A 12,710-nucleotide genomic window follows, 5' to 3' on the forward strand; every position below is an offset into this window, starting at 1 on the left:
AGAATGTGTTTTTAAAACTATAAACCAAATTAACAAAATCTTTTTTCAAGATTTTGATAATGAATGTAAAATTATTTTGAAATTGAGTTAAAAACTAATTCAACTTCATTTTTTGCCAAACATTTTTTGTTTTATAAATTACATTTAAAAACTGAAAACCAAAACTTACAATCACCTCAAACGGACTTTAAAAACTCCAAATGCACCCATTGCATGCTATACAAATGAAATGAGATTCTAATATATATTAAATGCTTACACTCCATGACTTTGGTATTTTAGAGTTTCAATTTTGTAGCTAGAATTCTAGCTCACTTTTCGGAAGAATTTAATCAATCTCTTCATTCTGATTAACCATTGATCGGTCTATGTCGAGTATTTAGAAAAGATGTATCAAATAATAATTTATATATCTCCATCTTAACATTAAGAAAAACTATGGACTCTAAAATCAACTAAAATTATAATTATAAGAAAATTGATTAAAAAAAACTCTCAATACGAACTTATTAGTATTATTAGAATGAGTCATGCTATTTAGTACAATACAATGCATGATAGGGGTGAAGAGATTGAAAAATTATTTCCAATAAAACTTCTTCAATTATAATTCGAGCTAATTGATTAGTATTATTTATCTTTCTTCTATTAAAATTGAGTCAATTACACAGTTAAAATACCGAGTAAATAAATCATTGATCAAATCAATTGGTCATCAGTTAAACTACACGGACTTGCACAAATTAGTGTTGTATCAACTCAAATATCAATTTACATATAGGCGTTCTTTGACTCAAATCATATGATCTGATATTTTTTCTTACAAGACGTAATAAATCTTATACATAAATAGATAAAATAGTTAGTGATGTAGTGACTCATATCATTATACATGGAAGATAAGAACACGTTATCTAACATATTCTTTTAACCACACACTTTTTAATTGATTAAAATATATTATGATTAAAATATATTAAAATTATAAATTATGAAATAATTATTAAATATGATGTGAGACCCATAAGATATTATTATTTTTAATAAATTTCAATTAATAAAAAAATATATTTAAAATAGTGTGTCCAAGTGTCCATTTTTAGCATTTTTCCTTTACGGATAGGTGCTTCTAGACTCAAATCCTACGAATGACATTTTCACTTACATGACTTTCACGTTGGCCGTCCAATATAAATGTTATTATTAATTCGCCCTACCTTCTTTTCTTATTCCTTAATAATTTATCTTTTTACGTTAGTGAGTATACTTTTTTCCCTCTTGCTTCGTCATCTTCACGAGATTACCCCTCTTCCATCTCTCCTTCTTTTTGCTTCTCATAATCCTCTAAATAGAGAGATGTTTTTAAACCAATTCAATCCAATAAAAAAAATTAAAAACTAATCAAAAACCAATAAATAAAAATCGAATGGATGGAAAACAAATAAATTTTACATTGGGGTTTGTTAATAAATCAAAACCAAAAAACTTTATTGGATTGGTTTTGCCTTTCCTATTCTTATCTATATATCGGAGATCGTTGTCTTTGTGAAGTAGAGGGAGAGGTACCAACCTGATCGAGAAACCTTCATCTACTTAGCTTCAGCTTGCCTTTTTTTACTTAAAAAAAATCCAAATCAAAATTAAAATTACATATATATTTTTATTTATAAATTTATGATAACAGTCATGCTTACATTTAATTTAAGGTTTAATTATATAATTAATCTTTTAATTATAATTAAAAGTTTAATTGAATTTCTCAGTAATTAAAAAGTTCAATTAAATTTTTCTAATCGACTTACAATAATAAATTTTTATATTGGTTACTAATGAAATCGATGTAAAAATGAAGTTCTTATTAAGATTTATCGTTAATATAAATAGATATTTTATATTTATTGTTAATACAATCGATACAAAAATATCTATTTACAATTTTTTTCAATCAAATTAATAAAATTGACAAAAATGATATGATTGTAGTGTTTTTAAAAGAATTTAAGGATATAATTTTTTTAATAATTGAGGGATTTAATTAAAGTATTTTTAAACAATTGGAAGATTTGATTGAATTTTTTGATAATTGAATGACTCAATTAAATTTTTAATTATAATTAAGTCTTAATTTGATTGTAAAAGTGATAAAAGAGATAAGACACAATTAAAAATGAAGATACCCAATTCACATAATATATATAGAGAGAGAGGGGGAGGGAGAGGGAGAGGGAGAGAGAGAGTTGAATGAACTCTTTCATTTTTATGGTATTTTTGGTTATTTAAAGGGCATTATTCTACACTCTGTTTTGAAATATTGATCAACGTGACTCTACCTTTTTGAGTGTACGTATTAATAACTAGTCAATTTACCTATGCAATGCACGAGGATTTTAGTTAACTTTTTTTTCTGTTTCTTTGAAGAAAAAATATTTTAAAAGTTGCATAGTTAAAAGAAAATGATACACTCATCTTGGATGATATAATGGTGTTCCATTTAATGCTTAAATAAGAATAAATTAACAGAAATTAAAAATGAGCACTGTGAATGAATAAAAATAAAGATCATAATAATACTTATATTGAACATGTGATTTGCTACATTCAGGAAAACTCAACATTCATAAAATACTGAAGAAAACAAACAACTTAAACTACACTAAAAGTATATACTACATTTGTAGAACTTTTAGGTACTCCAAACTTTAAACAATCTTTCTCTTTAAGCTTCTTAGTTGAGCAACAATTATGTCATCCAACCGTAATTTGACAAAGATATTGAACATCAGAGACCCAAGTAAACTTGCAAGGCCATTTGTTGTCTTGTTGATCATTTAATTGAATGTTTTCAATAGTTTTGGCCCGAGCAACATGACAAAATCTCAAAGCCAAATACTGCATAAAAGAACAACATTCAAATATTAAAATAATAATATCAATGATAAAAAAAATGAATAGAAGATAATTGCATACCTGTTTATCTTGAAGTAATGTCATATGCCCTTAAATACTACATCAAAACATGTTTAAATTTAGTATCATTGATATCATTTTTTATTCCTATAACCTTTTTTGGAGTATTTCATCAGACAAAAAAAATGAGATTTTCGTATTCTACTTTCTTTAAAAATTTGTCCTTAACATCAATCAAAAAACGATCCGTCCTTAAAAAAATAGAAGCCACCCCCATCAATTAGCTTGTTAAATTCTGAAATTTTCTTACTCTCTTCTGCGAGATACACTGTTGTTTTCTTTTTCAAAAACAACCTCAAGTTTGTTTCCATTTTGGTCTTCAAGAGTAACCTTGTTTGCTATTTGGTCGTAAAAATCAAAACTGAAAAGATTCGACATCCTAATTCATTTATCGAAATTATCCATAAAACTCAAAATCAATGGACATAAAATAAAGATGAAACATATCTATATGAAAGTTAAAAAAGAAATTTACTATAAAGGCTAACGCAGGATAAACTTTGTAAATAAATGTCCTCTTCTTCAAAATACTGGATGATTGGGATGCCATTATATGAGAGCTAATGGTTTGCACGCACACGAAAATAAGAACCTTTATGCTTTGACAGCCAAAGAAGACATTAAGGATTTCCAAAAAGACAATACATTCTTTATATAGGCTAAAGATATGGAGAAAAATATGCATTAAACTATTACCACTAAGCATGCAGTACTCTAATAATTAAGGCTGGATGAAAAGACTAGGAGTTTCAATCTACTTTGAGGAATTCAAAGAGAACCCACGAATATCACACAATTTTCTAAGAAAATGGCAATTTCAATAATAGCATCAATTAATATTGAAAATTTTGTATCTCAATTTCTATTTGGTATTCTCTTTGGGGGATTCAAATAGAAGCCATGACTATTACACTATTTTATTTTGCATAACAAATTTCTCCTTAGTTTTCTCTTTCAATAATAGCATCAATTAATACTTGGTTCTTTATCCCACTTATTTTCGGTTTCCAAACGGAAGAGGCGAATTTGAATTATGATAACCAATATAAATTTAAATGTCATCGTTCATTAAACGAATATGAGGCAATTAAACCAAATAATTATGATTATCATTATCATAACAATTATGAGTCACTATTATGATTATCATTTCCAAACTGAAGAGGTGTATTATTTTAAAAAAAATACATGAGCCAGATTTGTTGGTTTTAATTTGCTAGGTTAAATATATCCTGTGGAATTAATTTTTTTTAAATATTAAATACTGCTTGATTAATAATTTCAGCAACAATTAAACCTTTGAATTAATAGTTAATAACTTAATAATAATAGAAACATGAACTTATTGATTGATAATTCCAATTGCAATCTTGGAATCAATTAATGTTAAATTGTTAAGTATGTAAATCGCTTGAATAATAATATATATTTACAATTGATTAATAATAGACACATGTTTATGATTTGAATGGTTGAATAAAAGATTTTCCGTATAAAAATCCTAACAAAGTATGTAAGAAGATTAAATAATTTTCAAGAGCCTCCATTAAATCAGAAATTGTTATATGTTGGGTTAACAACACATCCTCCGATAACGAGATAATCAAAGTACCAGTCATTTGAGAAACCCTTTTTGAGTAAGTTCAATTTCAGAAATCCATATTGTAAGTGAATAAATTTTTAAAGCAATTAGAGAAAGAGTTGGATAAATAATATTCTCTGCAAATATGCATTACTTATTTTTGTAATTTTGTATTTTGGGAACATCAAGATTGATTAGCAGCTTGGTCCCATAAAAAGCATTAGATATTCCCATAACACCTAGAAAATTAAATTTTTTATTTCCATAAAAAAATTTAATAATATATTGAAAATTGATATGTATACATATCAAAGACAGTTTTTCGGTAATAACCATCTTTGAATGTCCAAAGCAGACATATCATTCAAAGACGATTTTTTAGTAATAACCATCGTTAAAAGCACTTAACAATCGTCGTAAAAAGCCATTTTTCTAGTAGTATCAAGACATTTCTTCAATTTACACAGTTATAAGATCACAACAAGTCCAGCATTTGGAAGATTTTTCAAATAGTCGCTAATTTTTTCAACATACTCTACCCATAGAGTAGAACTAATCGAATTATTCCTAAAAAGTTAGAATAGCAACAATTATAAAATGACAAAATTAAATCCATAACATTTACACATGACTAAGATTTGTAAATAGAAATCAACATGTTCCAATCTTGAAGAACAATGTCAATCAATTTGTTCTTTCCATTCTTTTCATTTTCTTTCATGCCATCCTTTTCAATAACATGCCCAATAACATCTACAATTTTAAAAAAGATAAACACTTAACAAAAATCAGAGCAAATATACCATGTTAAGAACGACACAGTTTACAATGGCAATTAAACATTACCAAGCAATATGTTTTCCCTAGTTTTTCCTAGAATATCTGTAAAAGATATGAAATCAAAGGAAAATTTTGGAATACTATCATCGTGGACATCTTTGCACTTGGTTGAACCCATAAAATTCAGTTTAAATTTGTGTGGGGTAGTTTTAAACTGGTAATCATTCAGAGCAACCAATAAATTTTCGAACAGGTCAGCATTATCTTCTTGGATAACATCTTTGAAATCTTTTTTTAGTGATTTTTTCACATACGCATGAATATTGTCACCCTACAAAACCATTAAAAAAGAATTAACAATAGAGTTTTCACACTAAAATATCATTTAGATGCAGAATGGAGCTATGAGCAAGTACCTTTGCATCAAGCAGAACCATTTCCATGCTAGTCATGTCATTTGGATTTTTAAAGTTTGGAATGAACCATAAACGAATCACCCTTAGTTGCAACCTTCATTAAATCTTGCCAACACTATCTTTGAAACCTCTGTCACCCTTTTAGCCACTCGAACAGAAAATACTAATAGTAGAATTTGTGTGCAAAGTAGAACCCAAAATGAATAGAGGATGGGTATATATAATACCCCTTGCCATGAATGTATAATCTGGAGTAATAATTTTTGGGGAGCCAAACATATTCCCAATGAATTGCAGTGCATCGTCATATGCACATAAAACTTATTCCCAATGTTAGATAATAAACGGGTTGTCAATATGAAGAGTCGGAAGAGAATTCTGAAGACTTTATTTGATTCCCCAATGTTATATGAGGCATTAAAAATTGAGAACTGTTACATAACTCTTCATATTTAGATGAGTGAAGATTACACATATCATTAGTCATCCAAGTGACCTGACTTTTCTGCTGTCTCTTCCCCAATTGTTCCTGTACTGTCCCTTGAAAATCACACAGTTTTAAAATTGAATCACAAAATTAAATATTAACACAACTACATGGACAACACAAAAAAAGGACAGCAGAAGCCAATTTCGTCATCCGAGGCATTAAAAGTTGAGAGTTATTACACATTATTTAATGCAAGACATGGAGAGTTGGTCATTTGCATTGAACACAACTTTCACAATAACGTGTAAGCATGGAATTGAAGAAGTTTATGTGAAAAAAATTTCTAATATGACTGGGATTATGCATGGAGTTTGGGCGGAAAATGAGTTTAGCAGAATTTATCAGCTTAAGTAATAAAAGATTGGTTGACGTATTCGCCGCATTATTTGTGTATTAGCCACAAGACTTTACATAAGCACGGAGATGGAATTTTAATGCAAAATATACTGTGATGAAGACATGACGCGCGTTCATTCATTTCCACATACATTATTCCTTGTGATTAAACTATGTCAGTTTAAAATTAATATAGATATAAGTGTCGGATTTTCTGTTGAGACAATGGGAGAGTGAGTTTTCTAGCCGCCCAATCATATTGGCCTCTCCCAAAGCCGATTCTTTTGCTTCCTTCTTAAGCCATTTTCACCCAATAAATGTCACTCTCTGTCTTACTTTATTGGTATGGTTCAATGAGATGTGGATTGCCTACAGTCACAAAAAAAAAAAAAAGAGAGAGAAGCTAAATTTTCATTCTAAATTTTATTTTCCAACCTCTATAAAATTAATAATATAGCAAGAAAAAAGTTATAATTCTTAGACCTTGATTGTAGGGTGAACATCGTGTAACATGACTGCAATCCAAGTCCGGTGCCAATGACTTGATTTTCCTCGTCACGCTCTCACTAGTGTTTCATCTATCAATGACTTTATGCTTCTTCTTTTTTCAGTTTTTTTCAGCAGGAGGGGATTTTGAAATCAAAAGTGTTTGGTTGAAAATTCTTAATTTGTCATTAACTCATCCGTATTATTGTATTAAATTTAATATATTGAATAAGAATATAATATATATATATATATATATATATATATATATATGAGACAGGATGTGTATTAAAATATAGTTTAATTAGAATGTAGAGTATAAATATTTCAGTCTTTTTAGATAAATACAGAGACCTGAACCCATTTGAATGGTTAATTTCTCTCCTTGTTGTGAACATTTTTTTAGATACCAACCAACTATAAATATAATTGTCATTCCTAATGATGGGTTGTTCTTGTTTTTATATGATATAATAGCTTTTTTTTGCTCCCAATGGAAGTTTGTGACACAAAACCAGTAGATCATTAGCCGTAATTTATAGATTTCAACATTGCCAAAACAAGTAGTGAAGAATTTAATGAAAGTGACCTTGCATGTTAATCGAAGATACACATAGGCAACAGTGATCAGGTTAGGAGACTAGAATGCTAAACTAAATGATAATACAAAGTTGTTTTTATGGTACTACGTTTTACATATGAAGTCTCAGATCAAGTTCAGTAAAAAAAAATGTCTCAGGTAAAGTAACTTGCATTTATAGATATAGTGGTTATTCAACTTCAAAGTTTGGCACACATATGACATATCACAAATAACATGATATTATCTTTTAAACTATAATTTAATAACATCTATTTAAGATTGTACTAATAATTTTGGAAGTTAGACGAAGTTGACATGTACAATCTGATATGCCTGTTGTTGCAGAGCCCACTGTTGTTTTCAGTAGTCATACTTTCCCTTAATTAATATCTATTATGCCCGTAAAAAGAAAAAACGCGTTGTTGGCTAAGTAAATTCCATAAAATCCAATAGAATTTTTTCACTGCTCAACAAATTTTGTTGAGCTGTACCCCGCTTGTATAATATTCCCAACTGTTAAAGATTTCACATTGATTGGCCTTTATATGACTAAATTAATGGTATCATATTTAGTAGTTGTTGTTAATTGTTGTTAATTAAGCTTATCTAATTGCTTGTTATTATATTGTTATTGAACTAAAACAATATTTAATCTTGTAAACTTCACATTTGAGATATTCAATTTTTAGTGTAAGAAATATTAGATATTTCACATGGACTATTAATATAAATAAAATACTATATATAATATATAAATAAAAAACAACCAACACTCTACAAAATAATTTTTAGGGTTTAGTTCGAGTTAAGTGCTAATTCTAATACTTCCAATTACGTTTCAACTAAAATGTTTTTAATATTACAACAATGTTGAAATTAATCATTGATCTCTTTTTCAGTTTAGTTCATGTCAAAATGGCATAATAGTCATCTTTTTTTTTAATGGCTAAACAACCAAATTATGAGTAGAAGGGCTGGTGTGAATCAATAAGAGTTGAATTTCATGGCACCTTTTTAATGAAATGGGAAATAATAAAAAAATATATAAAAAAAGAAGAAGAAGAAACCAATAAAAGGAACTTTTCATGGTGGCTTAGGGGATACGGTTCGAGAAGCTTTTTGGGACCCTACAAATACCCCCCATTTCCTCTACTTGCAGTACCATCAACCACAACCATTTCCTCTACTTAACATCATCTGAATCGTCACAACTCACAACCCTCACCCTTTCCTTCCTCCTTTAATTTGCAACTCACACTACCAGTGGTCTCAAAGTAGACCTCTGTTGGATACTGCTGTGTTGCCTCAGGTAATAACAATTCATCTAACTTTTCTCTGTTTTCTTTATTTATTATTTCATTAAATTCACATGCATGTACCACACTATGTAACTTCAAATTATAGCTTAGATTATATTTTTTTGGCATTTTCTTATTAGTTATCCTTGCCTTTCATGCAGCTAATAAGTGCTTATCTTTGAGTTTCTGAAGATGTCATCTTGTATGAGCAAGAAAATCCAAGGCCAAAGCCTTTCTATAGAAGAAGAGAACATGGTGGTGGTGCAGAAGCAGGGCATTGTGACCATTTTCGCCTCTAACCACGATGCTCCCACTTCTCTTCGACGCACTCTATCCGCAGACATGTCTTCCAAGACATGGCTTTCTCAAAATGGTTTCTTTCCCATGAAAAAAAATGCTTCCTCAGAAGAACTCTCTCACTCATCACTCACAAAATCCACTGTTTCTGACTACTCATCATCCTTATCTGATGAAGATTACAGCGAAAAAATGAAGCAAAACCGGTTCCAAATTTGGAACACAATTCAAAAGGAGCATCATGAGGACAACAAACCAAGACACGTTGATGTGTGGAGTTCAATTTTGGCCCAAAAGGCCAACGAGGAAACCTCGAAACTAACCACAACTCCCTATGTTCATCCACTTGTGAGAAGGTCAAAGAGTTGTTTGAGTGAAAAAAGTTTGGAGATTTGCACGGAGAGTCTTGGATCCGAAACTGGCTCAGATGGGTTCTCTTCTTACTCACCATCTGAGACAGAGGATTCAGAAGGAGAAAAGAAAAATGTTGAAGAAGAAGAAGGAGAAGAGAGTGTGCAAATTACACACGAGGAGGATTTTCAAGTGCCAAAATGCAACTATGCTGAGAAAAAGCCCTTGCCTCGTTCTTTCCCTCCTCCACTCCCTTCACTCCACATGCGTTCACACCGTGACAATGGACGGTTGTTCCTACAAGCTGTGTCTGTTCCTTCACAGAACAACTTTTGTGCTCAACGAGAAAACGGTTGCCTTGTCCTCACTTTTGCTGACGTGGAGGTAGCTGAAGAAGAAGAAGAAGAAGAAGAAGAGTTTGATGAGGCAGAGGAAGTTGAGAGTGTGATAGAGGAAGCAAAAACACCCATGTTGTTGTCTAGTGGGATTGGGTTAGCATTAATGATGAATAAGCCAATTGGGTTATTAGGTGCTGATGCCAACGTTAAGAGTCCAAAATGGTCAGAGAAGTTCAACGATGTGGTCAATTTTAAGGATGTTGATGTGGTGCAACATAGTCATCCACTGCCACCGAGGCCACGGCAACAACATGCTATTCATAAAAAGGCTTTCAATGCTTATGAATACTATTGGAGGACCAAGCCCACGGCAAAAGCTGCTCCTGCTTCTAACACGTTAATTACCTTTCATCACAACAACAATTACTCTTCCCTGGAGAACAATTTTAAGAGTTGCAAGGATTCTTGGAGATCTTTTCTGATCTGGGAACCCTATTGCATTGCTACCTGACCTGAGTCTCAAATTTGGTCACATTTCTAATTGAAAACTTGTTACTCAACTCAAATACTTTGATTATTGTAGCATTTTCTCCCTACCCAGTTCCACTCATTCAGGGAGCTATAGTCAAACTCAAATAATAGAAAAATGGAGAGGGTGAAAAGGAATAGTGAGAGAGAATGCTTTATTTGTAATTGCAATAGCAAGATCAGAAAATGAGAAAAATTACTTGGACAGGTCATATATATTATATTTATCGGTTTATGCTATTAACAATTGCATGATCAAAGTTTTTCTTCCACTTGGTTGACTGTCTTGTCCCCCCTAAATTTAATTTATCATGGTTTCTTTTTAGCCTTCTTTCTTTTGCAATATAGGCCAATCTTCAATGGGGTTTGAAAATCGGTCGTATCCTGTTTAACTGGTCTTATGTTTTGGGGACACCATGATCTATACGTGATATTTTGCCTCTCCACTCCTGCGTTTAAGTCAAAATAGTGGTTGCAATGTGCTTGATTAAAAACATGAAAGATTGCAAGCCATATTCAACATGATCTTTATAGTTTTTTACGCTTAATTTCTCTAATGTATCATCTCTAAAGTTAATATTATTGCCAATTAGACTTTACTAAACCATCTTTTTTTTTTTTAAGAAGAACAAAACCATCTTTTTATGAGTTGATTAAAGAATGAAAACAATGATAAATTTAGCGATGACAACATCAACAACTTTTAATTGAATTACGTCTCAGCATCCATTTTCCGTCGGTGGTGAAACAACTGATGAGCACAAAACATAAATTAACATAAATTTAGCAATAGCCAAATTAGCAACGAGTGTGATTTTGCTTTCAAAATGTTCATGGATCATGTAAGAGCGATGGTGAGTCGTCTCATCCCTTTAATCCAGCTCGGTATAAAGTTACTTTTTAATGAATGTGGGTATAGAATTAGTCTCGATGTATTTTGAAAATAAATTTAGATTATATTTCATATTGTCTCGATCCAATCTAATATATATCTTATAGTCTACCGATATTGATATTATCTTAAAACTCATATTATAAATATAGAATAAGTATAGCTAGTTTTATATTTCTCTAACTCTATTATTCAATTATATAAAATATTAAAATTAATAAATTATGACAACAAATTAAACTTATTAACTTTTTCCTTTATAATTTTGAATCTTAATTAAATTGGACTTAGATTCAAATAAATGATCTAACAAAAAATTTGAGTAAGAAAAAATATATATGTCCCAGAATACCTTAATCATGTGTTAATATACTTGATCGCTCCCCTTTTCCCAATTAAGAATCCTTTCCTTTTCTTCCTTTATAGAAAAAATCCCACTTATGTAGAAGACTAAGTTGTCTTTATTGTCTGCTTACCAAAGAAAGTGTGCACAGTGAACCAGATACTCTCTTAATTATGTCCACAGAAGCAAGTGTTCCTGTTCCGCTTCGTTGCTTTCTAGCTTTTTTACAAGTGGGATTTTGTTTTAACTGAACTGAATGACCACTAATTGTTACTACCAAGGTCTAATTTATAAGTAACTTAAGGTTTAAGGTGCAAATTACGATTGCTATAGATGTAATTAAATTATTTAAACTGATTTATAAGTTAAAATTTATATATTTTGGGTGTCAAAATCTCTATAATGAAATAGTTAGAAAATTAATTCTCATCATTCTTATAAACTTTTCAGGACCCTAACTTAGTTATGTAGTCTAAGAGAGTTTTGGGTACAAATATATGAAGATGATAGATATTTATATTTGAATTGAGAGAATTTGAGATAAAAAATAGTGAATGGATAAAGTTTTGGGTAGTTTTAGTGAATGGTTTTGAAAAGAAGAAAAAAAGTGACTGGATAAAGTTTTAGGTAGTTAGTGAATGACTTTGAAAGTAATAAAAGGATAAAATAGTCTAATGAAATATGAAAAATAAAAAGGAGGATTTTTTTTATTATAGTTTAGATTATAAATAAATAATTTAATGGTTATGATTAGGAATATAAAATATTTTTACATTATTATTCAATCACAAATAATTATTCTTATAACTTTTAAATATTTATTTATTATAAAAATTAACAAATTTATCTCAGCCAACAGAGAAGATATGAAAAAATCATTATACAAGGAAAATAAATAGTAAATCATACTAATATTTTAATTTGCACATCTTTGAAATTGCCTCAAAGGATGTGTGCATTTCTAGCCTTCTCTTAGATTAAGAAGATGCACCGTACTTCATATTCCTCTTGTTGTGTGAAGTC

General features: G+C 29.9%; 1 protein-coding gene across 2 annotated transcripts; it reads left to right on the forward strand.

Annotated features, from left to right (window-relative positions):
- Positions 1 to 8,787: 8,787 nt before the first annotated feature.
- On the forward strand, positions 8,788 to 10,712 carry LOC114379093 (protein FAF-like, chloroplastic). 2 transcript variants are annotated; one of them, XM_028337654.1, is made up of 2 exons: positions 8,788 to 8,949; positions 9,100 to 10,712. In XM_028337654.1, exon 2 carries the CDS (start codon positions 9,131 to 9,133, stop codon positions 10,433 to 10,435), a length of 1,305 nt encoding a protein of 434 aa, XP_028193455.1. In that variant the 5' UTR covers positions 8,788 to 8,949; positions 9,100 to 9,130; the 3' UTR covers positions 10,436 to 10,712. The 2 variants fall into 2 exon arrangements, with proteins under 2 accessions (XP_028193455.1, XP_028193456.1); XM_028337655.1 differs by having other exon boundaries at positions 9,131 to 10,712.
- Positions 10,713 to 12,710: the final 1,998 nt, after the last annotated feature.

This window comes from Glycine soja, chromosome 12, assembly GCF_004193775.1.
Source record: "Glycine soja cultivar W05 chromosome 12, ASM419377v2, whole genome shotgun sequence".
NCBI lineage: Eukaryota > Viridiplantae > Streptophyta > Magnoliopsida > Fabales > Fabaceae > Glycine > Glycine soja.